Source organism: Euwallacea similis, chromosome 1 (assembly GCF_039881205.1).
Source record: "Euwallacea similis isolate ESF13 chromosome 1, ESF131.1, whole genome shotgun sequence".
NCBI lineage: Eukaryota > Metazoa > Arthropoda > Insecta > Coleoptera > Curculionidae > Euwallacea > Euwallacea similis.
Genome location: NC_089609.1, coordinates 4,316,442 through 4,343,119, shown reverse-complemented (window position 1 = coordinate 4,343,119; position 26,678 = coordinate 4,316,442). Strand labels below are relative to the sequence as shown.

The 26,678-nt window shown below is 33.6% G+C and overlaps 1 protein-coding gene and 1 pseudogene across 2 annotated transcripts; one reads left to right on the top strand and one right to left on the bottom strand.

Moving 5' to 3' along the window:
- Nucleotides 1-334: 334 nt before the first annotated feature.
- On the bottom strand, nucleotides 335-26,678 carry LOC136415516 (uncharacterized). Of its 2 annotated transcripts, none has more exons than XM_066400225.1 (7): nucleotides 26,333-26,678; nucleotides 9,261-9,393; nucleotides 5,051-5,161; nucleotides 4,840-4,977; nucleotides 4,015-4,112; nucleotides 2,781-2,946; nucleotides 335-1,539 (listed from the first exon to the last, which is right to left on the bottom strand). In XM_066400225.1, exons 1-7 carry the CDS (start codon nucleotides 26,456-26,458, stop codon nucleotides 1,430-1,432), a joined length of 882 nt encoding a protein of 293 aa, XP_066256322.1. In that variant the 5' UTR covers nucleotides 26,459-26,678; the 3' UTR covers nucleotides 335-1,429. The 2 variants fall into 2 exon arrangements, with proteins under 2 accessions (XP_066256322.1, XP_066256243.1); XM_066400146.1 differs by lacking the exon at nucleotides 2,781-2,946 and adding an exon at nucleotides 3,105-3,270 and having other exon boundaries at nucleotides 26,333-26,669.
- On the top strand, nucleotides 12,392-15,451 carry LOC136412938 (cytochrome P450 4c3-like; annotated as a pseudogene).

Sequence of the window (26,678 nt, the reverse complement as noted above, 5' to 3'; positions counted from 1 at the left end):
AATTTGTTTAGATTTTCTGATGGTTTTATTCACTAGCCATAAAGAAGTTTCACTGTATCAAACCTCATCTTATTTTTATTAGAGGCGCCCCTTTAATAATATTTTATTTTAAATCAAAAGGGACAAATGGGCTTAAAATTATATTTTTTCATTGGATTAACATATCTCAATTAAAAGGTACAAAAATTCGTACCGATAAGGTACATTTAATCGAATTATATTTATATCCTTACGATAGAATTCATATGTATGCAAATATATGTATATAAAACATTTTAAATATAATTAAGAAACATTTATTTCTACAATAATTCTCACATTTCCGTTTGTATTAAAAATTGGTGTTTCGTTGTTAGTTCTCTAATGTTTAATACAATAGTGAGCAATTGGACGGGCTATAAATTAAATAATATTCACATTTTGATGGATTTTTACATTCTTTGATTAAAGTCATGTTTATTTTCATGGTCGCATTTATTTGAATTCAATATTATTTGAGTATGCAGTAATTACTATGAGATCATTTAAATTTCATATCTAGCCAGCAGAGGGATTTTACACAAGAGAAATAGAAGGTAAAAAGTAGATCGTAGCCTGATAACATGCCGCAAAATGACTATAAATTAATTTTTAATAAAGGAGCTGAGAGAGGTTATGTTACTTTATTTACTTTTATCGACGTACGTTCTCTTCTTCAACAAACTTCACAACTGACTAGATATTAAATTTAAAATGATCTCTCTGTATATTTAACAATAACTTTTTTGCGCATCAAATTGCGGACATATTCAGGTAGTTCTTATGAAAAAATTATAAAAGTACTACATATTTACTTTACTACATCATATTCTGGTTTTTTAGTAGTTACTATAAACCTATATCATTTCTAATAAATAATTATACAGTACTATAATAATAAGGATTTGTTGCATAGGTATAATAATGTATCCTAAACTGTTATAATATGTATTATTTTGTTCGATGTGGATATTGCTATAATAACTAGTAGAACGGTTTTTTATAGTCACTACTGAAATCGGTATAATTGTGCCATTCTCTATACCTAAGTACATCATATCAAAAATGACTAAAATCAGTCAGGAGCAAACTCTCATGAAGTGTTTGCTAACAAATGGCGAAAAGTCGAAGCAAATTTGTAACGTAACGATAACTGAGTGAATATAAGTACTATGAAGAATTTTGTCTAAATAAATTACTAAAGTTTGAGCGCAAATACCAAATGAAAACTTTCCATTTGCAGTCATAACTGGGGATAAAGTTGCTCGAGGGAAATGTGTTTAAAAAACCGATATTTTATATACTATCCGTCAAAATAAAATTAGTTAAACCTAATTCCTATTTTATATACATTACAAGTAGCTGACTTCTTGGTTTCGTTGTATTTCTTTCTTATATCTGCTGTATTTTTTCAATAATTGTAGGGCCCATACGCTGATCCGGTCGTATAGTATGGCCCTGAGTATGGTTGTGGTGGTACTGGGTAGCCGGCATATGCGTATTGTTGCTTTTGTGGATATACTGTAAATGTAAATGACAGATGAACTTTCATGATACATAAAAAATATTTATTAGTTAGAATTTGTTCCATGCATATTATCCTTAGTACCGCGTTATTTTTTAAATTTTGTTTATGGTTTTAGAGCAAAATTGAGCATACATTCTGACAAAAGGAATCAAATAGTAATATATATGATATATCATAAATATAATTAAAACGTGATGTTTGAATTTAAAATCCGAGTCAAAATCAACATATTGAATAAATAGATGAAAAAACTTACTTATTTTTGGACAGAATGGTGACTGTAAAATAAATTTATGTGAATTTTGCAGGTGCACATGTTAGCCTGCTTCGTCAATGTTCTTCCTCTAACTAAATTTGAATAATTCCTTTGATCTATTTTTCAATAATAATTTTGACTGAACCGAAAAACTAATCAAAGTTGAACACAATTTAAAATTTTATTATTCAAATATAGCTAGAGAAAGTACTGATGAATCAAGTGCACTTATACACTTGCACAAAGTGATTTTACAATCACTCAGTCCAGATATGTCCACTATTGGATAGGCAATAATTGCCATGTAAGTTGACCGGCTTCTTCACCAGATTTAAGACCAATTGATTTTTCAATACAGGGATAGTCGAGGCAGAGGTAGTTTTGAACACCGGCGGTAGTCCAATTTGGAACGTTTCATTGGATTTTTTTATTATCTTATTAGAAACGCCATGAATGGAAACAAAATAAGTATAGATACAAATTAATGAGAAATTTTTCCTGAGACGCGGTATTTTAGAACAATAAAGGGAATGGTTTACTTCGCTATTGATGCAATCCCTAAAATCTAAGCAGTGGATTAGCTAACTTTTTAATTTCAATGGAAACTTTTCTCTTGATAATGTTAAGGGGACTAATATTTTTCTGTCAGTTCCTCAGTTATAAACTGAGAAATCTTTATTAAAAACCTACGTACTTACCTACTCATATTTACAGTCTATGCAACAAGTAGAATACAAAGCAAGCTACATGCAATAGTTAGTAGAATTAACAGCAACTATACACTCAAACACCAATCCTAGGCGGGTTCGGGTGATCCTTCTAAGACAATTTTTTGTGTTTCAGCCACCACCTTTATCCGGAATCGAATTTTGAAGCACCACAAGAACTTCCCATGGTTTTTCAAATGACATGTAGATTTTTTACGCTGATACGATTGCTTCCAAATAGAACTCCGGATACTCCAAAAAAGAGAGTTACCAGGCATTAGATATTGCATGTTAATAGCCTCCTCTCGCTCCCTCTCGCCGCGCAGGCAAATGGCGGCTCCGGAAAACAAGATGGCGGCCGTCAAGGCCCACCCGACGCCCGCCCAGGCCAACATGTAGCCCCAATCGTAGAAAATGCGCGTTTGATCACGCAGCACCTGCAAAGAGGAGGCATTCTTAAGCCCTCTTGTGCCGAACTCCATGTTTTCTAGTCCCATGGAGTTTGGCGCAAAATAGTAAAGCCACTTGGTTAATGGGGACGACACAAGAGTTAGGAACACTAATCAAGCCTGCTGCCAAACCGCTCAGTCCTAACCTGGCACGATGTACTGGACGTTGTCCAGTTGTTCTCGATCTTTCTCTGCTTGCAGACAACAGGAACCGAAGAAGAATAGTAAAGAGCCTCCGAGGCACGAGAACACTCCGAGCCAACCGAGGGCAAAGCCCCAGTCGTAGTATATCGTAGTGTTGTCTTGAAGAAGCTGTCGAAAATAATTTGTTTATAAAGAAAATTTTCAGGGATACTTTAAAATCCCAGTAAAACTCTCGTTTGCACTGAAATTTTGACCTTAAAGGTATAAGGGGAGTGATCAAATTTCATCAAGAAATCCATGCAATAGACAATTTCACTGCTGTCACAATTTCAATGGCTGTTAAGCCCTATTTGACAGCCAATAACACGATACTATCGAATTTCGTTAAATTCAGAATAACCATGCCAAAAATATGTAATTTTTTACAAAATAGAATTTTCAAACATTTCACTGTAAAATCACCAACAAGTCAAGATATTGTTTTCTCTGTGACAAAACATTGTAAGTAATAAGAGTGCAATTTTTCTTTAATTGATTGATCTTTTTTTATTTGTCTGTCCTTCCTTAGAGATTAGGAAGGCTAGTTTTGGAGTGTTTTACACAATTTGAATATTGACAATTCGCTTGGTTTTTTCTAATTTTTTTATATACGATGATGACATTTTTGGGACTCGGTTGTCCCTTAAGTCTTCAGATAACTAAAAAACGCTATTCGAAATCATTTCGAATATTCAATAGATTTGCAAATTTTTTTATTATTGAAAAAATTCAGATATTTTTCACTTTTTCGAATTTAAGTAAATTTGAACTGTTAAAAAAACTTGTAGATTTTTGAGCCCTCTAATCTGCCATTTGCAGCGTTAGCGAATTGAACAGGAATGTATAATTACGTATTAAAAAAATTTCACTTACAGTACTCCATTGCTGGTAAAATTCATCTCCAACTTGTTTCTCTTTTTCATAGTATTCAACTCCATGCCAAAGCCCCATAGCCCCTGCGCTGAGCAGACCTAAAGAAAATTTTAAGATTTTTCTTACTAAACCATTTTTAATAAAAAGTAATTTTAAGTAGATAGTAGATGGTAAAAGGAACCTCTACCTACTCGATTATTCCTTTTACAAAAGGAACAAAACTCTGCCTACTATTAGTGGATTAATTTGCATTTTACAATTTCCTGCTGCAATTATGTATTATTTCCTAATGGTAAATTATTTCTACTTTAATTACCCGGTACTGGTACCGATAAATCAGCTGTTAGGCTTCATGTTTGGCTGATCTTGATCTAGCATTAATATACGTTGATGAAATTACTACTTAGTTATTTTGACGAAGATGCTTTTTTATACACTACTTGCCACGGGTTTACTATTGCCACCTCTTAAACTGTTACAGGTACCAAGTTGGTTATAAAGCAAAAGTTGCTATATTTATATATTTAAAGATGAAATTAAATTCGAAAACGGTGTTACTAAATTGCGTTCGTTTTACGAAATTTTGGAAAAAAATCAAAATCTGTCGAAGCAGTTTTTTCAAGTTCACACAGTGATGTTAATTTAATGTTTCTGAAATACTGACCCTTTGATATTGGACTTGATTTTTTTCATACATCGAAAGTACTTTGTTTTCCCATTCAATAATCTGTGACAAGATTGCTTGTTAAGAACATTTCACTTGGAAAACAAGCATTATTCAGCTTTTTTGCAAAAACTATGACTAGAAACGATCATTTTACTCACATGCTAGTAACATCAGTATAGCGGTAGCCGTGATGTTCCCAGGAGACCTCCTCCAACATCCTGTTACACCGGTACAAAAAGCCGCAAACACTGCGAAGAATGAGATGATGAACAAGGCCACCATCGATCTTCCCATGTCTGCAGGTTATTCGTGTGTATAAATTGATTATAATGTTAATTCAAATGTAAATTACACGAATAAAAGACTTACGTAATCTTGTCCAGGCGTCATCTGTGAAGTTCTTGGTTTCTTCATTTTCGTCCGGGATGTAGTAGTTGACGTTCATGCAGTAGGTCTCCACAGGGCTTAGGTAGAGTTTTACTACAAATTATTATGTTAGTAACGTACATGATGATTCAGGTTTTAATCGGTAAAAATTAGAACCGTAGGACTCACAAGATTGTCCTTAGGGACAGTATTGTACGCAATACGGTTCTACTACAAACAGTCGATGTCATACCATAAACGAATTGGGATGGTAAAAAGGTGTCCGATCTTAAAAATATCATCGCCCCGTAGATTTTTTCGTTGATTGAAAAGAAAGAGGAACTTTTTTTGTATTCTTTTTCCGAGTTCTCTCGTCTCTTTTCTCCGATTAAAACCTCAAACACCATGTGTTGTAAGGAGCTATTCTAATTTATTAGAAAATAAAATTAAAGGCTATTAACGAACAATTTTATTAATGACGGCGATTAACAATCGAAACTATTTAACGCGGCGTTCCTTGGGCTCCGCTTTACCGCGCTTCGGTTCCTTTTCGTGCTCAGGCTACACGCCTCTTATACCGTGCGGCTCTAAATTATCTCCCCCTGTTAATTCTTTAATAAATTATTATTTTTAAAAAATTCAAAAGCGCCATTAAATAGGAGAAAAGATACTATCTTTCGACGTTTTTTAATTCTATTTTGCTTACGTTATACGGGTAAAACGGCCAATTTTAAAAATTGAAACATGGGTCAAGTGATACCTCAAATTAACGATATTTCAAAACTACATTTAATGATGTAATGCAATTTAAAATCAACATATCAGTTTTTGAGAAACAGAGCTATAAGTAGAAAAAAATAAAGATAAAAAATGCAATATAAATCCAGCTTTTAGTACATAAACAATAAAAAAAACTTGTTTGTTGATAGGAAATTAGTTAAATTAAATGGGCACCATTTTGCTTCTGATAAAAATATAGCCTGTCAACAAACTCCTACCTTACATTAACAAAGGTTTGTGGACTAAAAGATCTGCAAATTTTTGTAGTTCGACGTTTTTACTGCATTAAAGAACTAATTTACCATGATCAAACTTGCAACCACTCACAGAGAATTATGAGGAAGACTGGTGGGGTTTCAATGGTTAATAGGGTTTTATCTCGTGGTCCTAATAGGCTCTACTTGCTCATTGCGCTAGGTGACTTTGCACAGTATAATACAACGGGATGAGATGCGATTAAATGCAGATGACCACAGGATAACGCAGATGGCCTCATGATGATTACAGATAGTTACATAACTCCCGACTTTTACTTACGATATTTTTTTAATTCTAAAAAATAAATTAAAACTAATCGATCAATTTTAAATTGCGTTGCATTATTAAATGTAGTTTAAAAAAAAAGTTTAATTTGAGGCGTCATTTGACACATGTTTCAATTGAAAAAATCGCCCATTTGTCCTTGTCGTTGAGGTAAGTAATATTTAGAAAAAATAAACTAACGTCAAAAGATTTTAAAAAAATTTTCAAAAGTTAAGGGGGGGGGGGCAAATTAGAGCCACACCGTATATCTGGCGTGTTTGTGCACTACGCACCTCTTTTAGGGGTGTATGTTTGTTGTGTTCGTGCTTAGATGATTACGCGCCACTTATATGATCGCATGCTTATTAACTTAGTTGTTTTTTGTAAGTTCTGTAAAATTTTCACAAGCACACGTGCCGGAAAAAGTTTGCCGTTCACAGAAAAAATAAGTTACACTGGCCAAGGAATGAACTAAATTGAATTTTATGCAACCATTCAGATCCATTTGCTCGAGCTGTCTCACAAACGGCGATAAGTTACGAAAGAGGGAGACTGAAGCAACTAACAACTTGTTACAAAAAACAGCAGATAAAATCCACTAATGGACAATGATTTCTTGTAGGTGCATTCTCATTCCCCCTTTAATTAGACAGCTTATTTCTTGTGTTAGGCATAATTTATTTGTTCTGAAACCCTAATTGGCATTATTGTGAAACGCCCGATAAAGATGAGAGCGGAAAATTGCAATTTCGTACTCATTAGAGTAACCGCGAAGTGAATTGAGTTCTCAGGAATTGATCGGCTTTCTATTTAGCGCTAATTGTTTCTAAAAAATCAAAATTTGTGAGATAGCTGTAGTATTGTGCTCAATAATCAGTGTTCTGCTTCGGTTTGGCACTATTTTATGCTAAATTGCTGTGTGGGTATTTGCAGCTACAGGAACACATAAACACCTCCTATCTACTAAAGTTAAGTGTCTCAATATATCAAAGTCCACTAAAGGATATACATTATTCATAAAGTTTTTTACATACAATGATATTCTTTGGAAATGGCGAGAGAAAATTTCCCAGTGAAATAACAAAACGAGACAAGTAACTAACATAAGAACTATCTTGTTCTATCTAGTCTACACTCCCTGACAAAATTATAAGACGCCTTAATTTTTTTACGATAAGTGTTAATTCTGATAGACAAGACATTTAAAATTATTTTAAGTTTAAACACTGCAAATAATAAACAAAAAACAACTTTTTTACAACACAAATTGATTTCTGGTTCAAATACGAAAATAAAATAAAATTCTAAGACGACAAAAACATAGGTCAGCCTTTCTATGTCTGCTGATTACTTCTATAGTTCTTCCATTTAGTAATATGTTGATCCCACGTTATTTTCTAATACTTCCACCAATCGGCTTGGAAGTGATTTAAAACGTTTTTGTATGTATTATTGTTGAATATTGGCCTACTTTTCTATGATGCAAGTCTAAAGTTCCTCTATGGAGTTTAACGGTTTTCCTTGTGCATAAACTGCTCGAGAAAGTTCTCCCTAACTATTATCAATAACGTTGAAGTCTGGAGATCGGACTGGCCAAGGCAAAACTGAAATATTTTTGGCGTCAAAAAATTTGTTTTATTATTCGCGCTGTGTGAACAGGTGCATTGTCTTGCTGAAAGATGAACCTCCCTGTTATTAGCTTTTCTTCTCTTTCAACGATCAGTTCTTAAATAACTTCTATGTATTTTTTTGCGTTCATTTTTCGCAACGAAAACATTAATTCAGTCTTTTCATAGCACCCTATCCCAACCCAAACCATGATACCTTTTCTTCCCAGTTGACGTTTGCTTAAAAATATTTTTTCCTAACGTAAATCATGAAACTAATATCGATATTCATCTGGACCACTAAAAATAAAACGTTTTACATCAATAAAAATAATTTGTCTCCATTCCTTTTTCCATGAGACATTTTTAATTGCGAATCGCTTTCTGTTAACTTTGTGGGCTTTTGAAAAAGGAGGTTTTGCCTTCAGTTTCAATCACTTTAAATTTCTGGCTTTTTGCGAAATGCGTTGAACATTTCTGATGTTTGTTTGTACTCCGGCTTATTCACAAATTTCCTTTGCAGTGGCTACATAATTGAATGCTTGGCTTACAATTGCTTTCTATCCCCGGACAGTTGTTATCATGAGCCTGCCTGTGCTCTTCTTTCAGCCATAATTATCGCCCAGCCTAACAAAATTCCTTGTAACGTGCCTACTTTGATTTGCAATTCGGGCAATTTTTAAAATTGTATAATTTTTTTCGTGTAAAGTTTCAATAACCTTTTTGTCTCTTTCCGACAATACTTTTCCTCTTGGCATTATTTAATTGAATTTAATTGCATTAAATAATAACAAATAAATAATAACAGAAGAGATTTAATGTCTCAAAACTAAATTATTACTGCTTTTTGAACAAGATTAAGATTAAAAACAGAGCATGGCCTACGTTCTAGTTACCATGGAATTATATTTTGTTTTCGTATTTGATCCAGAAATATAATAAATTTATATTATTAAAAAGTTGTGTTTCGTTTATTATTTGCAATGTTTAAAACCGAAAATAATTTCAAAGTCTTGCCTACTAAATTAACAATTATCGTAAAAAATTGAGGTGGCTTATAATTTTGTCAGGGAGTGTATTTTGTTTCATCGGAAGTTCTCAGAAATATTCATGTCTATGATTTCAAGATCTAAGAACCAGGATTTTAATTTTACACACATAGGTATATTAAAGTAAATGCAAATTGGAGATCAATCATTGGGGGATTTTATTCACTCTCTATCATCGAACTATCCATCTATATTTTCGGCGAAATTTTTAAATAGATAGTTCACTTTTAATGGAAATGTTAATGAAAATCGTACTTGTCGGTGGTGGCCTCTCCTTAGGAAAGCATGTCCTGAATAGTCCCTTCGTTCTCGTGTAGTAATAGTATTTTGAATTTACTGCATCTAGTAGAGCTTGACTTTGAATATCTGAGTTCCTGCTGAGAAAGTTCTGTAACAAAAAAATCAGGTTTAGTAGACTAGCGAAGAAGAGATTATATGACAGTTTTGTCAACTGAATTCAAACACAAATGAAGAGAAATGATCATTTTTCTTATATGTGAAAAAAAGTTTTTTTTATTAGTATAAGAAGATGGTGAAAAAAGATTATGTGAGTTTGATATTTGATAGACGTTGTACGAATAAATGAAATGTAATTGATATGAAATTAGTGAAAATATGAAATCAGCCGAAAAATCAGTTTGTGAGATATTATAAAATTGTAAGCAATTAAAATACAGATAGGAATCGTTAATTGCATAACAGGACTCTAAGAAATTAAATTTGAGGTTAATTATTATGTATTTTAATTTTATTTCATTTTAAATAATAAATTAGTTGAATCAAAAACCGCTATTATTTATTTTCTAACTTACTAACAAATAATATAATTCTATAAAATTATTTAAAAAAACAGGTACCAATCTATAGGAAATCTTACCTAACAAGGTTCAGCTCTAAGGGCATGCATGTTTAGTTTTGGGCTAACATAAACTAGGTTAAATTGTTACGTTTTCACCTTAGAAATCTGTGGCAGAATTTTGTCCAGATCTTTTAAAGACACCCTGTATATAAGCCAAGGTCGCACATACAAAACATTTAGAAAAATTCTTAATTATAAGGGGCATAAAATCACTGGCAAGTTCTTGTCTACCTTGGTTCGCATTTTACACAAAATACGAAATCATTAAACAAAAAGTTTGTTTAATTGATTTAACCCAGATTAGACGATACTGGGTGGAAATTTCCTCTTTTAACGCTTTATTCTGTGATGTCTTTTTCATTCAAATGCAATTTATTGGTGAAATTGGCATCTGGAATCACAGTCAAAGGCCAATAGGAATGTATGTATGTAAATGTAAATAACTGCTGAATATCAATTGACAGAGAACGATTTCTTCAATTTCTAGATAACGCAAATGCCAGGATTTATAAGAGAAATGTCTCTTCGTTTCTTCACTTCTTTTTTATAAAGTATATTAGTTTTTTTTATTCACTTTTTTTTAATTTAGTTTAATTGAGATGCACCAATTTGTGTTCATTTTAGGAATTAGAATTTCTTGGGTTACAAAGTGTAGAGAGCGAAAATAATTTATTTAACTTATGTGAACTAAGAATGCATTTTTATCAATATGAAGTCGTTGTCTTGCTATTCATTAATATACTGTTTTTAGAAGTTTCTCATTATACTAGAGGCATAATGTTGAGTTTTATATGGCTGATATGCAACACACAAGTCAGATACTTTACACCTTCTTATTATTAATATCCAAGCGTGATATCATTTTGGATCAATAATTATTTTATACAGGATGTGACTTCGGCTCTGTCAGGTTTCTAGAGGTTGTTGAGCTGAAGCTCCCTTTCACTAATAGGAACTGGATAATTGCTGATTCATTATAGGAAGTATTTATTGACTCAATCCAGTCTCTTTGGGAGCAAAAGTATTAGCAACACGTAATACGCGAATTTCAATAGACACTCGCAGTAATAAATGATTTAATTCTGTTATTCATCGCGAAGGTGGGAAATCAATTAAACATAAGCAGTACATGTAGTCAAATAATTCCTATTTCGATTCTGTCACTCAAGATGTTGATCTACGCGCCTCCATTATTAGTCATCCTAATTATTCTTGTCCTGTTAATAATTAATCGAAAAAAAAAATCAAAACATATCTACGTTATAAAGCACTAATTAAAAAATTACCTTTCGCTAACGAATATGTTACCCTTCTTGAGCATCTTTTGCTGTTTGTGGGGCTTTCACCAGGTGAGGCAAATGAAGGGATTAATTTTAAAGAAACAACTGAAATAATTTGTTTATTGATAAATTTGTTTATGTATGTAAATGTTTTCATTAATCGCATGTTTTTATTCACTTTCTTTGGAGATGTCGACAGCGATTACTAATTAGGTAATTGATTAGTTCAATATTTGAGCAATGGAAATTTCATTATTAGCCTGAATTAACGTATGTTTAAATGACCCGATATACAATGAGTCCCAGCTCCGTTCAGTCAGACGAAGTATAATGGCATCCTTGAAAATGCTAGAAAAAGAACTTTAATTTATATACAGTACGTCCAAAATATGTATGGGAATCTTGAAAACGATAAGAAATGCCACATTGGATGAATTAGAGAAAGTTGCTCGCAAACAAGCTGTAAAGTGTTACTTTTAACGTCTCGGCTGTAAAGTGGCAGTTATGGCCTTCAGGCATCTAATATTTAAACTTTACGTGTATAATAATAATTATATCTGTCACCGTCAATTGTATTATTATTTTAACGATTCCGTATCATCCCAGTACTATTGTTTCGCATCCTGTATCATTTTCAGTAATTGAAAAATGTACGTAAAAATAATGATATAGTCTCTAATTCGAAAGATGTTATTATTGTACTCTATTAGACCTTTTTGGCATAAGGTTCATTTTGTTAGCCTCACCATTGCGATCTCGGTTAATTTAACACATAAACGGTTCATAAAAGTAGGACAAATCGACTGTATTGCCAATACTTTCCCAAATATCTGTTCTAAATTCTGTGTTTTCATTTTTTGCTTTTTCACAACTTGATGACCTACAATCATTTTTTTTTCGTTGCAAAATCTGTTCTTTTCATTACACAAAGCTAAATACGCCGGCACTCATAAAAAAATTATGTCTGTTTTTCTCTTTTTATGTATCTTTATTTTAAATGAATTGAAAGCCTCAAATAATTCATACTGCGTTTCATTGACTTCCCCTCATTAAAATAATCTGCGACCGCGCCTTAGTAGATGAAGTTTATATTCCCGGATAAACCAGTGAATGCATACAGGTTTCAGAAAGAAAAAAAACATATCCACGCATGTTATCTAAATTAATTTATATTAACGAATGTTGCCTTCAATTTGCCTTTCTCCAAAGACATTTTTTTATTTTTAATAGAAATAATATTCATAAAAATGAGAATTTGGATTCGAGGAAATGCACCACCTAATGTTGCACACGTGGGTGGGCACATTTGATCTTGATAACTGCTCCCAAAGAAACTGAGGTAAGTTTTTGTACAGGGTGTCTCAAATTGGTGGTCGCACAAGAGAGGTTGTGTCGTATGCAAGGCTGTTTTAGAGGATGACAATATCTGCGATAAGAACTGAGTAAAAGTCGGTGCTGACGAAAGTCATATTTTCTTCTTGAGAAATTATCTCAAAAAGTGAGTTTCTTCTTTATCGGCTATATGGAGGGGGAATGTGGAAATCCTGCAAATTGACATTCTTTATGAGGATAACTAATCTGTGACACCCTGTACATCAATAATAAACTCTCTATTGGTCCTGTTAAATGCAATAGGGCAAGTGAAGCACCTGGATAAAGCCTTCATCTACAGATTTCTCCAGTGTTGGCCCGGAGATGGACTCCTCACCAGTAAAAGTATTGCGCTTTCCTTTATGTCCGACTCAGATTTTTTGTTTTAATTCTCATGTTTGAGGTGAAAATTGGCATAAAAGAAGGAAAATCCTTATTCCAGCCTCCCATTTCTCAATTCTCCTTCAATTCGTGAGTATATTTAATGAAGAAATCGTGAACTAGGACAATCTTATAAAGAGTGACCGACGGGAACTTCATGATTTTGAAATGAGCCGTACACAGTGGTTTTTTACACAAAATTTAATTACAATTCATAAAATGGTTTATTATTATATGCTATTTGATCACGTATGAAAAATTATGTCGGGTAGGTGATGTCCCTCCGCCTGAATACAGGTTTTCAATTTTCGTACGAAATCGGTCATTACTTGAGCCATCATTTCAGCGTTGACTTGAGCGACTTCTTCCCTGATGGTCTCCTTTAGTTCTGACAATGTGCGGGGTTGATGAGAGTAAGCACACGTTTTCAAGTACCCCTACAAAAAAGTCACATACGCTTAAGTCTGATGATCTCGGGGGCCATGGAACGTCACCTAAACGATGGGAATGGGGCGACTGTTGCAGTGACTGTTGAATGTTATTGCCATATGATAAACACTTTCTTATGTCTCGAACTTCGCAGACGACAACTGGATTTGGAAATTTTTTTTTTCAACAAGATGATGTGGTCCCACGCACTGCTCGTGTGTCTATGCAATTGTTTCGAAACATGTTCCCAGAAAAGTTCATTTCGCGTTTGGGTGACGTTTCATGGCCCCCGAGATCACCGGACTTAGGCACATGTGACTTTTTTTGTAGGGATATTTGAAAGCGCGTGTTTACTCTCGTCAACCCCATATATTGCCAGAACTAAAGGAGGCCTTCAGTGAAGAAGTCGCTCAAATCAACGCTGAAATGATAGCTCGAATAATGGCCGATTTCGTGCAAAGATTGGAAACCTGTATTTAGGCGGAGGGACACCACCTATCTGACATAAGTTTTCACACGTGATCAAATGACATGTAATAATAAACAGAGCCTCTAATCCCTGACTTCACCTTGGCAACTATAAGCGGCAAGTCACCAAAGCAACTCAGTTTAGGCCGAATCATCTTCAAAATTTATTTTAGAAACTTCCATGAAACCCAATCTGATGACTAAAGAAGGAATGGACTAAAAATGCAAATACGAACTAGGCCTCATCGTGCTTAGAAGATTCATGACGCCATGGTATTGGTCCCAAAAAATCTTCGACTTCATAGCTCAGGGGAAAATGAAGTAAAACGACTTGAAAATACTGCATGAATTCACTACAAACATCATTCACAAAAGAAGCGAAAACTTTTCAACCTTCAATGAAAAGCTCGATGACACGGTTACTAAGAGAAAGTATCCCTTGTTGGACATATTGCTGAATGTTAAATTTAAGGACAAGTGTATCGACGATATTGGAATAAGAGATGAAGTGGATACTTCTATGTTTGAAGTACTTACTAAAGCTTAATTTTGTGCAATCAGCGATAGATATTTTCTAGAATATTGTTTACAGGGTCACGACACTACTGCAGCATGTTTAAGCTTCATTACGATGCTATTGGCATGCCACAAGGGAATTCAGGTAAAACCCAATCTTCACATTCTAAATTCATATTGATTTTGATTTTAGGATCAAGCTCATCAGGAAATAGTTAGCATACTGGCACAGATTTGTAAAAACAGCTAATGTCAACTTACAGCAAATTTCATTTCTGAAAAGGTGATTTAGTTAATATATTGTGTGATCGATTTATTGCCACATGCATCCCTCTGTAGGCGAATTAAAGAGAGCCAGCCTCAGGTTTTATTCCTCAGTCTTTTTAATCGAGCGGAAAACTAGTAAAGAAACTTTTACCAAATATGGAACAATACCGAAGGATATTCACAATTTTACGATGATTTACAATCTACATAGAAATCCGGATATTTGGCCCAACCCTAGCAAATTTGACCCATCCAGACATTTGCCAGAAAATTGCCGTGGTGGGCACCATTTTGCTTTTATTCCTTTTAGTGCTTGACCTAGAAATTGCATTAGTAACTTGGCTTAAATCATCTGAGAAATACGAGTAGGTGATGAAAATCAGAAAAAATATATTTAAAAATAAATAAAATTATTTAAGTCATTTTGAGCGGGCCCTTGTGCAGCGATCTGAAATGTCTATTGTGCCTCAGTTTGTGGTCTCCTGAGATTAAGTTTCCTGAGACAAGCTACAACTAAAATCTACAGTCCCACTTTCCATTATTTCCATTCAATGCTTTTTTCAGAAAAATTGAAAATCTAGCTTTAAAAGAAAAAACAAATTTATTCTTGTTCCTCCCGCATCCCTTATTGGACATAGAAATGAATTATTCGGAATTCTTCCAGCAATCTTTTTGTTGATCAAATTTCGGAATCTTTCAGAAATATCTTTGTGATTTCAGGTGAGCGTTTTGCAATGTTGGAAATAAAAGTCTTCTTTTGCGCTCTGCTTAGAAAATTCATTCTAGAACCAGTGGACACTCCGAAGTCTTTGGTCATGATTCAGGAGGTCATTCTGAAGATTCGTGATGGAATTAGGGTCAAGTTTAAAAGTTAAGTAAAAGTTATAACAATAACAAGCTTAGTAAAAGTTAAGACAATAGTATTGCTAAATAACGATGGATATTTTGTTAAAGTTTGGGTAATCTAGTTGTCATTATAGGTAATCAGCTCATAGAGATCCAGTTTAAATTTGGCGTTCCAGACATTTTCATGATGTCCAGAGCAATGATATTTTGCAATTTTATTATATGCTTCTACTTCTTCTTTCTAGGATCGGATAAAGTCGGATAATTTATATGTAGTTTATGTTTTTGTCTCGGGACAATTTCCATTGTCTGGAAATTTGTTTTCTTAACGATATATCTAGACCAAGTAAATTTCTCATATGTTTAAAAATGGTAGACAATCACGCAATATTAAATGATAATTCTTGACTTTCATTGCTTTCCATCGAGTTTTTTACTCAACTTTTTAATGAGTGCTAAATCTACTCATTATCAAGTGAAACATATGATGAAGGGATCATCGACGTAATGAAACCAGACTTTGAGTTCATGTGCATCAGTTTCGAAAAAGAATCCTATGATATGCCTACGTCAATTCGTTTACAACAGCTCTCATCTGATGCTATTTTAACATCAGTTATGCTGTTATCGAAAGTAATAATTAGTGATGAAATGATTTCAAATGCAGTGGCAGCCGACAATCTTCTGGTTTGTACGATTATTAAACTGAGTTATTGCAACAGCCATTAGCGAATTGTACGGGCGACTCTTGACTTCATATAATTCAAATTTAGATCTCTTTCACTTCGCCATCAACAACCGCAGTTTCCTTTTTTTCACATTTTATTTACGTATATTATTAAAAGCGGCACTGTTGACGATAATAAATTATATTGAGTAAGTGAATTTCTCAGGAGAAAAGCCATTTATTGTCGTTAGTAATATGAGGGATTTGATGGAAAGTTTGCTCATCAATCATCGTCGTGGATGCATTTTACTTAGATTGGTGCTTGTGTAAGCGCCAGAGAGTGCGCATAAAATTTCTGAAAGCACTTCGTCGCAGTTAACCTTAATAAACCTAAAAAGTTGGAACTCTAACGACAACGAAAACCAGTACATATCTGAAAAAAAATGAACCACAGTTGCAGCAAAGTTGTCAAGCACCATAAATCCGTAATTATATTGCCAATATATGGCCGTAACTTAATGCTAACTGTTCTTAATTTTAGTGAATGTTTTGCAGCCTAATTGGCATATTCTGGTTGCAAAAAACTCTGTCTATCGAGGTCTTCGCCGGATCAAAGAATGGTATGCTCGATCGACCTTGGCATGCCTTGGCTTCCAGCACTACCTACTTATTTCGTTTGCAAAATCGTTTTAAATGAATTTGCATTGAAGAATTTACATAAATTTAAAGATATTTCTTCAGAGAAAACTGCTCACCGCCGAGAAAATTTAATCTTAAGCCGGTATTAATTCGCTAATTAATTCGAAAATTAATTTACAATGATAAAGCGTCGCATTTCCGCTGTAATGGCGACCCGATTTAGAGTTCAATCTGGGCGCGTCTCCTTTACTTTTTTTTTGCATGTGATCCATGATCGCGGGAGAAATACTATAGAGGGTGGAACCTTCGTCGTTAATTTCCTGAAAATTGATAAGGTAACCCAGTTCCAAAAAGGGAAAATTTCAAAGTTGAACAGCATCATTTACTTATTTCGTTTTGAATGGATTTTCACCGAAGAAATCTGGTGAGTATCAAAAAATTTAATCTTAAGCCGGCATTAATTCGTGAATTAATCTGCAATGATACGGCGTTTTGACTACCATCCGAGTTAATTCGGGATAGAGTTCGATTCGGGTCCGTTTCTCCGACCTAATTATTTTAGTTTTTTTTTCTGTATGATCCAAAAGTGAGAAAAGTCGTTTAAAAAGTGGCAGTTTTTCAACGAATTTATATTATATTCCAACGGTATATAATAGCGGCTTCAGGTTATTATGAAAGATTATCAGGACGTTGTTGCACCAACTTTTTTTATGTTATTTTCATATAAATGTATATATACGAATCAAGGAAATGTAAATAAATATAACTATGGTTTCCTGTTTAAACTATTACCTCCCAAGGAAACACTGAAGAAGTGTGCACTACCTGCGCGATGAAAGCTTTCCAAAAAGAGCGAAATATTGTACCACATTCGTTCAGGTTGATTATGAAATTTGACGCTATCCATATGGCTGGGTCCTTCAGATAAGTTAACAGGAAGTTATTTAGGTTAGTGTCTCGGAAGGAGCTGGTTCAACCACAGGATAAATATTAAAGAGAAAATATAAATATTTTAATTCCTAAGTAACTAATAGTATCGTTATCTTCACCATGTATTCGCGGACAAAGACAACAAAAAATTGTGTTGCTTTGCTTTTTTAAGTAGAGTTATTAAGAGAAGTTGTTTATGTTCCTGTTTCAAATTGCTTGTTACTTGGTGCTTTAGTGCATAAGCCGCCTAATGGTGGGTTTATACACGAGACTAAGAATAAAGCTTCAGGCGTAAGAATAACGGTTTGACCATAAAAGTAAAGCTTTAGACGTAACGCTATCTAGAGCGTTTATTAAACAGAATAAGAAATAACATTATTCCATGTGTAACCAATCAATGCGAAGCGTGAGTTAAAGAATAAGAAAAAATATTGAGGATAAGCATGAGGCAGTTTTAAAAGCTTTAACGAATTTAAAGCTCATAACGAATTTTTACGTGAAAGTCGATATGTAAATAAGATACACCGCGTTCAATGATTAGAATATCGTTTACTCTATAAGCTGTTCATCTCTCAATAAAAATAACGAGTAAGGATTTCGCTTTTAATTTAATTTAATTACTTCTGCTAAATTAAGAGTTGATAACTTTCTTAACATATATGTACACGTATATACATATATATTCATTGATCGTTGTATAACCACTTTTGTCGATTGATGCATAATAAATTTCTGTAATATTCCTTAATTCTAGAAATTTTAGCATAACTAGCATCTGCTTCATATATCCGCGCCTGTATCCACATATTTTCTGTCTTAATAAAGCTCGTAACAGTTCCCTATACGACTTATATTTCAATTATATTGCATAAATGCAAAATAAACCTGTTTGGCGATTAATTCTTAGATAATAATTGTAACACTGCCGATAAGAAAAAAAATGTTCATGCAATCAAGTAATACATAAATAAAAAGAATGAAAGTAAGTAAGTATGTTTTTTCCCTTTCTTTAATAATTATGGAGATATCTATGTTGGCTTTTCATGTCCTTCTCATTAAAATTAATAGCAAAGTAATGAATTGATATTAATTCAAATTCAAAAAAATCAAATTAATAAATCTTCTGAATTTTTAAAATTGTAATAAAGCGATTTAGTTTGAAATGCGCATATTTATAGTTCTTACAGCCTCGTATTGCCCCAATAATGAAAATGGATCAATAATTTGGTGCAAAATCAATTATCGTTAAGTTAGAATTGAATTTTATTTAATATTTACTCAACTGAAATATTCGTCTGAAATCAAAGAAAGTATAACAAATCATCTCGTCAAATAAGTTCGGAATAAAATAAAATCATTTTCAGCAAATATTGGTTTTTCTCGATTCTTGGTCTCCTGTTGGAACATAATTATAATTATAAAAATTATAATAAAATTGTTATGTCATTTGTGGATTCAATCCTTTTGAAAATAATTAATTGTTGGTTGCAAACCACTTCGATTCAATTTCACGTTGAAAAAAATAAGCATTTTAAAAAATGACTCTTCAAACACCACACTTAATGCAACTGCATAATCCAAAAAAATGCGTCAACCATCGACGTATAATAAGCAAATCTGACATCAAGTTTATAAGAAAATTAGTACTTTGTGGCGAATTTATGACCTTGATTTTGAAGGAATGCTCAAAATCACGAAATCGGACCTACGAAATTATTCAGGAAAATATGAGCTAAATTTTACAACGAAAAACGAACGTTTTGCCAAATTACTCGTAAAATGCCAATTGAATGTACATACTGCATAATCCAAAAAAGAGCATAAAAGCATCGATTTATAGCAATCGATTCGGGCATCGATTTGTAGCGAAATTTGCACAAGACCGTGAACGCGTCTATATCGAAAACTTGGCTGAAAGAAAACATGATTGCGGTCACTTTTCTAAATTGATAGAATTAAACAAATCACTTTCTTGCAACCTTTGTGGATTAGTAGGTGTTGTGAATTCCAAAAAATCTAGGCCGCGATATCATTAGAAACGGTTTCGATTTTGTTAAAGATTCCAGTACAGAACAAAACGGTGACGTCTTTAGCACAACTGAGTCCTTATTGGAGAACTTTTACGTCCATGTGTGGAGTAATTGGACTGAATTCTTTTGGAGGTCATCAAAAGCACGTTAAGGTACAGGATTTGCGTTAGAAAGTCATTTCGTGATGTTATTAAGTAATGATCAGTCTGATTGTAGTATCGATAATTTGTTAAGGGTGGCTTTTGGTCCGGAAAAGTTTTTAATCGCAAGTGGAACTAGTTTTACAGCTCCATGATAAATATTCCGGAAGCCTTTAGAAACCAATTTCTTGGGTGGCTTCCCTACCATAAAATTGATTGCGACCTTCAGGTCAGCAACCCAACAGCTTTACTACCTGTAAATTTAACACCTGGCCAGATTTCCGTGGAGATATATTGCGGGATTAGGTCTCGAGGTATGTAGAAAGGTGATTAACGCTGGTTTAAAGAAGTGTTAAGATGAGCTTAAGCTTCAAGATTACAGCACCTAGAGTCGCTGAAATTCCTCTTAATTACGTTATTAGCTAATTATTGAAGTTGTTATATCGTGAAATAACCAGAGGTCTACTAAGCTTGTGGTATTTTGTATAAATTGTTGGAAAACTGTGTTACTTAGGAGATTAATCATTGGCCTGTGGATGCTAGTTCTATTTACAATAAAGGATTTTACAAAGTACCTAAGCTGCGACCGCACTGAAGTCAATTAATTGTGTTAAAGTGTATAATAAGCCTGTTTCTGAAGCGAGTTTCCTCAGTCATTCACTGTACCTTTGGATCATTGAACATAATCAAGCAAAAAGAATATTCGTTTAGTCAATGACGGGCCGATTTTCTATGGTCATTATCATGCATCGTTTTTACCAATTTTTGACGGGCTATTTGGTATGGAACGATATCCTGAACAACCTTATGGAACAACGTGTCTGTTGAGTTAATGTGACTCAATTAGTTGATTATTTATTTCACAAGAAATTTTAAAGTGAAAGTGAGAAATAAAAACTATGGAAAAGCACAGGCGTTGTTGAAATTTTGGGGTTTTGAAGCTTTCTTTGATTTCTGAGTCGTCGTTTGAGCAAAGAGTTTACATGCACGCAGCCCTTTTAGTTTACAATAGGTATCATTTTAAGCAGATGCTCCCAACTTCTCCCCTTTATAACTACGCCACTGTTAGCATTCAAATACCGTTCATCTCATTTTAATATGATTTCAATAATCTGTCCGGTAAAATCATATTCCTCTGAGACTAATGACAGTTTTATGCAGGACATACTTTCTTCATACCATTTCTCAGACAAATCTAATTCAACTCAACTGAAACTGACAAAGATTTAATTAAAGAAAGACGATGAGAAAAACACCTAAATGAATAGGATTTTTAAAAACTTAAAATTTATTATTTAATTTTTAATTGGCGTAAGAGACGAAGCATGATACCTTGATACCTGTTATGTAAATTGAGGCATGATATCTTTCATATATCCAGAAGAGGAATGTTGATGGATGATTATTAAATGTTGGACGGAAAACAGGTTAGTTCAGGTTAGCTCGAGTCGATTTACCTTTGAATGTATTAAATTGTCAGAGCTATACACATATCATCTTTCTTTTCAGCCTCCTGTATGGGCGAACTGCCGCAATCTTTCCAAGGAATTCAGGTTTGAATGTAGACCAAATGTTGGAAGGAAATAAGGTATTGTTTAGTGATGTGATGATGAGTACCACAAAACTGTTACCACTCCTCCAATTTCACAAATATAAAGACTTCAGAAATCGGATTTTTTTTAACAGTTAACTCACTTAACTGGACTGACATGAAAAAATTGGTTATCTTGAAAACTTTTAATTACTTCTGCTGGACATATTAAAAAATACATACCGTGCAGCTCTAAATTGTCCCCCCCTTTTTTTAACAAATTACTATCTTTTAAAAATACAAAAAACAGTATTAAATCGGATAAAAAATACTATTTTTTGACATTTGTTTTTTTATGTTGTTTACGTCACCAGTATCGTAAAATTGCCGATTTGTTTAAATTGAAATATGGGTTAAGTGATACCTGAAATTAAAAGTCTTTCAAAACTACATTCAATGGTGTATTGCGATTCAAAATCTATTTTATTTTTTTTAAGAAAAATATGTATACATTTTGTAAAAAATGTAGTACGAACTCAGTAAAATAATACGTAAACAATAAAAAAACATGTTTCTTCATTGGAATTTGGTTTATATTTAATTTTATGCTTTTACGGTCTTTGGTTGAAAAAAATTAATTTGTAGCTGTTTTTCTCAAAATCTAATTAATAGATTTTGAATCGCAATACACCATTGAGTGTAGTTTTGAAAGACCTTTAATTTCAGGTGTCATTTCACCCATGTTTCAATTTGAAAGAATCGGTCATTTTGCGCCACCGGTGACTTAAGCAACATTTAAAAAAATAACTAAACATCAAAAGATAGTATTTTTTGCTCTATTTAATGCTGCTTTTGAATTTTTTAAAAATAATAATTTCTTAAAAAATTAATAAAGGGGTGCAATTTAGAGCCGCACAGTATATTCTGCCTAAAATTAGGCATGTTCAGATTAATTCATGTTGGGTTTTCGATGTTCAATTGTTTATATTTTTAATTTTTAAATAATCAAAAAACAATCATTATCGAACTTATTCGAATAACATTTTTTTCTTTGGCTTATACGTGATTTTGCGGATTCCTCCAAAATTGTTACAGAAACCAAATTGAAGGTGATAAATTGGCCATTAAATTACCAGCGTTAACACGTTACATATGGCAATTTTTTCCATCAATTCCTCGACCTCTTCGGACATTAAGTGAGCCCCAGATAAATTACATGATTGGAAATATACAGTTTCCTAGCACATATGAGCACTCACTGACCATATAATCAACCCAGCAGCTGTCGTGGTCGATTGCAATGTGCAACGAGTAAAAGTATGACCCTGTTTTACAAAAATGTCGGTTTCTGCATTTAACAATACAGCAGATTCCTGATCTATGATATTATGCAGAATACTGGACAAATGGATTTTAGTGTGGATTTGAATTTGAAAATGACGATATCGAAGGTGCAATAAATAATTTTAACATGATTTTTGCGTAAACTGATTAACAGTTTTTTAAAGTTGTTTCTTTGCTTGGAGATTTTCGTCACATGCAAAGTGTTACAGGTGCCTCGGACGTGGAATGGTGATTATCCGATGGTCACTTTCTAACGGTAGTACAAGTAAGGCTACTTTAAACTGTCTACTACATAGACGAATTCCAATGAGCTTCATGGATCAAAGCAACCAAAAATTGGCGACTTCGTTGGATTATGTGAATAAGGCAATATCACTAACCGCTTACTTCACCTTCCTCAACCATGAAACCTGAGTCCCTCCGCTGATAACAAAGAAAATGATTTTGCTATATATACTATGTACTTGTAGTTACATAAGGTAAACCTGTAAAACATAGAATATTCATAATAAAAACTAAGGCAACACAATCCTTATTAATATTAATTAGCCTGCTAATAGTAGCAAGGAACAAGAGGCGAGGCCCGTTAGAATACGAGGAATGCCGCAATTGCATAACCCTGGTTCTGTGCTCTATAATACCTTATGTATGTTGATTGGCAAATATTTGTATACACCTTTTAATCCAAATACATTATAATCTAAGCAGAATTCAGTACAATCTAAAGAAATATGCCATAGATTTATTTATCAATTTCACGGAGCTTTTGAGCTTGATATTTGTCGTGAAATAGGAAGTTTCAAAAGCTGTTGCTTCGAAGTGGAAGGTCGCAAAGTTGTGTTTTCCAATAGTTGGCCTAACGAAATTAATGCGTTTTCATTGTTTCTAATTTTAAACACCTGTATTGTGCTCTAACTGTAAATAGTAGCGTTAAATGCACGTACTCGTACCTAGATGTTTAGCAAACGATGTTCGTGCTTTTGAGTCCATAAAAGAACGGAATTTTTATACTAAGGGGCCCGAAATATTTTCAGGAAATTTGTCGGGAAATAATACAAAAATGTTCTTTCGTTATCGAACTATAAGATGCGTAAAATTAGGCATTTAAACTGTGCGTAAAAGATTTCTTCCTATGTGATGGTTCTTGTTGAATATACAATAAAGTGGTAGGCGAGTAGAGAAACTTATTCGATAATGAGAATTTCTTTAACAAACAGGTTCATAAACGAACTTGACATAAGCTCACCTCTAAACTCTGCATATTTACAAAATTTGTCACATGACTATTTTTCGGTCCTAAACTGAATTTTGAGCTAAGCTCGTATCAAGCTCAGTTGTGCCACACCCCTAAGTTGGATTCATTTCGCCTATACCTGCATCAAGAAAATGTCTGAAAACTCTAAAATTCTCATCTGCTCGCTTCAGTTTTCTTCAAAACTTCTTATTCATGTAGTACAAACTGCTTGCGAATAAACTTAATTGATCTTAGGTTGACGATGCTTTAAATATTCAAACCTTGAATTAAATATACCGCTGGGATTGATGAGATGCAACGCATATCCAATACTGCATTAAATAATGTAGGTAAGGTTGTTGAAGAACACCCACGTAAAGTTCTAGGCGGGACTATTGGTTTATCTGAGAATATTGTTAAGCAGGGCGAAATAGTAAGTAATGGAGATGTAATGAGAAGGTCCAAGGGGGATCAGGAAGTAAAGCTCACAATAAATATATATAATAAATAAAGAATTATTTTTAGAGGCCACTCCTACATGTTACTTTTTTCCAAAAATTCAGTTTCTTTTGAGTCAAATGTTAGAATTCCTCGGTTATGTACATGGAATTACCGAGTCTCTGAGCCTATGCAAGGCTCATCGATTTTACACTACTAATTACACACTAATGATTTGCGTGTACTTGAAAAATTTAAATAGTCGAACCTGCAGACATTACGCGATAAATAAAAACGTGTAGTTGCGAGCAAAGGAAAAACAAATCTACGAGCATATGAAGGTGACAGAAATCAAAACCTTCGTCAGCTGGTACCTCGCATACTAAAGAGCCCTAAAAATGAGTCATTTCCAGCATTTCTCTTTGTGTTGGTAAGCCCAAGTTTGTCCTAGTGCCTCTTTGATATCAAATTGTCTCCGATATAGATCATTCTAGGTAGATACCCAACGTACCCAACAGGTTTATTTTGGCCAATATTTAAATCAGTCCTGCTGACCTTCATCATGCGAGCTCACAGGTGAAATCAGAATCACAGCAATCAAATTATCAACTATGTACTTACGATTATTTGCTCCATTTTCAGGTTATTTTTTTTCTGATTAATTCACGCTGTTACTGGACCATTGGACAGATGGTCAATTAAATATGTAAATCATTAATTGGTTAAAGTGAGATGTAAATAAGAATTGCTCATGTTCTAGGTCTTGATTGGTTCGTAATAATTATACTTATTATGATGATTTTGCCTGTCTATTTCGTTTCAGTTTTCACTGCTTTTTTTGGCTTCATTTAGTGGATATGCTGCGTCCTATTGATAGTAATTCTAATGTGCTCAGAGGCGGACTCAGTAGGTTATACCTATTTAAATTATCCGCATATTAAAATGATCATCAACACTAATTAAGTCGCCTGCTCAACAAACATCACAGTTATTATTGCAATTTGCAGCTAGAGAAATACCTTTCCTTCGAAATCTGTTTGCAATTAAAGAATACCAACTACAAAATAAATTATCGAGTTCGGCATTAAAAGTGGTTTTATATGCCAATGCCATCTTAATCACTGAAGAAGGGTCAGAACGTGAATTTTTTGTAGATAATTAGAGAATAAAATCTAAGTGTGTATGTATAATATGCATAATTAGCGACGAAATTTTCAGTTAATTTGATTCGAACACTTTCAAAGATATTTTAATTTATTTTATGGGAACTTAAAGCTTTAATGACAAATTGCTTTTTACAAATTCACAATCCCGGATGTGCAAATTAATTCCATAAATAAAGATTCATCACAACAAGGATAGGACGAATGAAAGTTTTCTAAGCAAATTAAATTAATTAATTAAATTTGGGATTGAATTAATTTTTTATGTAATTAAGTTTGTTTAATTTTTGTCAAATTTAGTAGTGGAAATAATGGTATGTACTCCACGGTTGTGAAATTCATATGACTCTCACGTCTTAGATCCCTCGCAGCTACGCACCTTGCAATTTAAACTTAAGCGATCGGGCCATAATGCTGAACTTACCACTTTAGCGTATAATATCGACTGTCTTTGTCAAGCAATCGTGATATTTCCGTAATTTCCCGTAAAATTCTTACTGGATTATTGTAATCCACTCTACAAGTACTTTTGTAATTCGTTGATTCATGTCCCTTAAATAAAACCATGAATAATGGACTGAATAATAAACTGAAAAAGAAGCAGCACACAAATGCAAAAAATTTTATTGTGAAACCCGCTAATGTATTCTTCATTTATAATTGAATAGCCTGATGGTATACTCGTAGTGACGGCGTACCAAAAAATGCGGACACGCAGGTATCGCAAATCGCATCTTAATTTAGCAGTGATTAACTTCATCTACAACATCACATGCTGAATAAGACCTACATACCTGAATGTTAGTTCTCCTGACTTCAATATACAGCCAATTGTCCGTGGCAAAAGCTATGGCCAGTAAAGCTACAGCTATAATGCTAGTAATAGTAGCTAAACTCAATGTAACTGCGGAACAAGGCATCTTGGTGATGGAAGATGGTGGCAATATGGAAAATCACTATACGGAAACCCTTCGAAAACGAACAACCACCAGAACTATTCGTCAGATCAGTCGCAGGTCATTTTCGCGATCGAAACCGTCGAAATTGGGCAAAAATCAGGTCGAACCAAGTCCGAATCGTGTTGACAAGGAACTACTTTGGCCGAAAGTGGTACTGCGATAGCCTCGAGAGCGAAGGAAC